Consider the following 2,903-nt stretch of genomic DNA (forward strand, 5'->3'; position numbering starts at 1 on the left):
GACACGGAATGACCCATGTTCATTCCTGTTGTCTGTAGTCTGTATAGTGTATGTTACTCTATGTCTTTCCACTAGGTGTCACCAAAATCAAGTGCAATTCAGTTGACTGCTTTTGTAGACCAGGAACAACCAAAGTGTGTGTGTGTGTGTGTGTGTGTGTGTGTATGTGTGTGTGTGTGTGTGTGTGTGTGTGTGTGTGTGTGTGTGTGTGTGTGTGTGTGTGTGTGCCTGTGTCTGTGTGTTTGTCTGAAGTCTCTGTGTGCCTAACGCAGTCACCTTGTACTGTATGCAGCTTGCCCTGGCATTTATCAGTCCCACTTACCAGTGCTGATAGCCACCTGCCACAAGATGACCTGGTCCTTGAGACTACTCTGTGCGGCAGCTCTAATCTTGGTTGCCATGTCGGCGACATTACCTGTGGAGATCGTGGACGTGGATCCTGGTGACCCTGAGGTCCAGGCGTGTGCCTCATTCGGCCTCGAGTCGCTCAGTTTTCGTGACCAGGCCCACCACTACAGCATCCACAAGGTGGTGTCTGTCACCAAGGAGGTGAGGAATTATTTTAACGTCAGGCGTATTTATCCAGTCTCAATGTCTGTGTTCATGGTCTATAATTCTGTAGTTTGCCACTGTCAAGTATGCATCTGTCTTCTACATTAGGTTTAATGTGCTTTTTACTTAATGCAGCTGATTCATAATTATGTTTCATGTGGTTGTTCATCTCAGCTTTTTCTGTCACGATAGTCATGCTCAGTCAGGAATGAGTTTTATATGTTAATGTGATCATGTTATGTTTTCACATACCACAAGTTGCAAATGGCTGTCATGTCTGTGCTAAAGCCCCCAGATTCCCTTGATGCCCATGGTTAATCAATGCAAGGACTTTATTTGTTTATCTTGCATTTATTTCACAATGTATTTGATTACAGGGGAGCCAACGAGTGCGCTAGAGCAAGTTCATATGCAAACAGTTTTGTTTTGCTTGTGGGTGTACCACAGATTAATCACTATAGTGCTGCTGTCTGACAAGAAGCTTTTGCAGTCTCGCTACAAATGTATTTAGAGCAAGTTTAATCAGAGAGAAACTCATTTATGATTTTGATAGGGCTTGCTTAAGGGTGTTTCCCCTGAAAATGCAGCTAAAATGTATTAGTGCCTGTAATGCAAGTTATATAAGAACAAACATGTCCATCTCTATCCTCCAGGGGCACACACACACACACACACACACACACACACACACACACACACACACACACACACACACACACACACACACACACACACACACACACACACACACACACACTCACACACACACATGCATACAAATACACAAATACTTACACAAAAACCTTAACTATCATGCTGCTGTATCTATGAATTTTGCAATTTGCATGGATAGGAACAGCTGTTTAGTGCTTTAAAATAGAGAAATGTTTGTGTGTTGAAAAAAATGATTTATTACATACACACACACACACACACACACACACACACACACACACACACACACACATACACACACATAAGCTGAATCTGACAGTGATGTTTCACACAGAACATTGGTGCGGGTCAGTATGACATCGATGTGGAGGTGAAGAAGACCCCATGTGGCCTTGAAGGAGTCGACTCGTGTGCCCCTGGCTCAGCTGATGGACAGGTAACTACCCACCAGTCATACGTCTGTCACTGGGGCCTGTCATAGGCACCCGTCTGCTGTTGATTTGCCAAAGTGCCAGAGTATCAATTTCTAAAGCCAAGGCATTTTTATTCTTCATATCAATTTATTATCAAACAATGTCAGTCGTTCATCCTTGAACAGTAAGACATACAGTACATAGTGAACATTAAACAAGTTACTGCTGTTTCTCTCACTCTCTTTCTTTCATATATTTTTGTAGATTCTGTACTGTAAGTTTGTGGTTATAACTGCTCCATGGAAGAAGCAACGGATTCTGATCAGGAGCTCATGCAGCGACTCCCAGTTTTAAACTGCAGAGCTTCTCCAGAGAAGGCCAGGACTATGTCCCTCTACATAATACTGTATATGATAATAAAGAATAAAAGAGCAGTATTCCTTGTGATGAATGATTCAGCATGAGGAGAACATGTGAGAATCAAATAGATGTTGTTGTCAGTGAGATATCATTTCTTGTCTTGATGTGTAACGGATGGCAGCTTGTCGAACGTTAGTAAACCTCACTCCCCGACGCCAGCGCTGCTGGCCTCCTGATCCGAGGTGCTGCTGTTTCGCGGGTTCGAGTCCGGGCATGTGCAGGGCTGGACCGCGGTGGTTCCAAACAACGCAGGTTACATACATGTATGCACCATCTGTCTATGCTTTTCATATCACATTGCACTTTTGTGCTCTGCACTTCTGGTTAGACGCAAACTGCATTTCATTGTCTTTGTACTTGTACTCTGCACAATGACAATAAAGTTGAATTTAATCTAATCTAATCTAATCTAATCTAAACTAATCTAATCTCCTTAATTCTCAAAGAAAGACCTTACACAAATGGTCCAATGATAAGGATATTTAATCATTTGAAATGAGCTTTTTTTTTCATTCCGAATATGCAGCTCACTTTTGCTCCTCTCCACCCTCCCTTTTGGCCATGCCAATATACAGCATACATATGAGATATCACTCATTACTGTGACCGTGTGTGTGTGTGTGTGTGTGTGTACAGTATTTGTGTGTGTGTGTGTGTGTGTGTGTGTATGTGTGTGTGTTTGTGTTGTGTGTGGGTGTCTCCTATCCACCCTCCCTTTGGCCTTGCCAATATACAGCATACGTATCAGATATCACTCATTACTGTGACAGAACTTCACCGTACCACAGATCATTGAAATGTACAGTACATGTAGTCACAAGGAATGAACACTAGATGGCAGAA

General features: G+C 42.7%; 1 protein-coding gene across 1 annotated transcript; it reads left to right on the plus strand.

Moving 5' to 3' along the window:
• The first annotated feature begins 244 nt into the window (after positions 1 to 244).
• Positions 245 to 2,074, plus strand: LOC134071299 (cystatin-1-like). Its single transcript, XM_062527970.1, has 3 exons — positions 245 to 549; positions 1,562 to 1,663; positions 1,905 to 2,074. Exons 1-3 carry the CDS (start codon positions 349 to 351, stop codon positions 1,992 to 1,994), a joined length of 393 nt encoding a protein of 130 aa, XP_062383954.1. The 5' UTR covers positions 245 to 348; the 3' UTR covers positions 1,995 to 2,074.
• The last annotated feature ends 829 nt before the right edge of the window (positions 2,075 to 2,903 follow it).

Source organism: Sardina pilchardus, chromosome 23 (assembly GCF_963854185.1).
Source record: "Sardina pilchardus chromosome 23, fSarPil1.1, whole genome shotgun sequence".
Classification (NCBI taxonomy): domain Eukaryota; kingdom Metazoa; phylum Chordata; class Actinopteri; order Clupeiformes; family Clupeidae; genus Sardina; species Sardina pilchardus.

Excerpts from the sequence above, each read along its gene's own strand:
- LOC134071299 (XM_062527970.1), top strand. The coding sequence starts at position 349 with ATGACCTGGTCCTTGAGACTACTCTGTGCGGCAGCTCTAATCTTGGTT. Across the intron at positions 550-1,561 it reads TGGTGTCTGTCACCAAGGAG|AACATTGGTGCGGGTCAGTA; the intron begins GTGAGGAATTAT and ends TGTTTCACACAG. Across the intron at positions 1,664-1,904 it reads CTGGCTCAGCTGATGGACAG|ATTCTGTACTGTAAGTTTGT; the intron begins GTAACTACCCAC and ends ATATTTTTGTAG.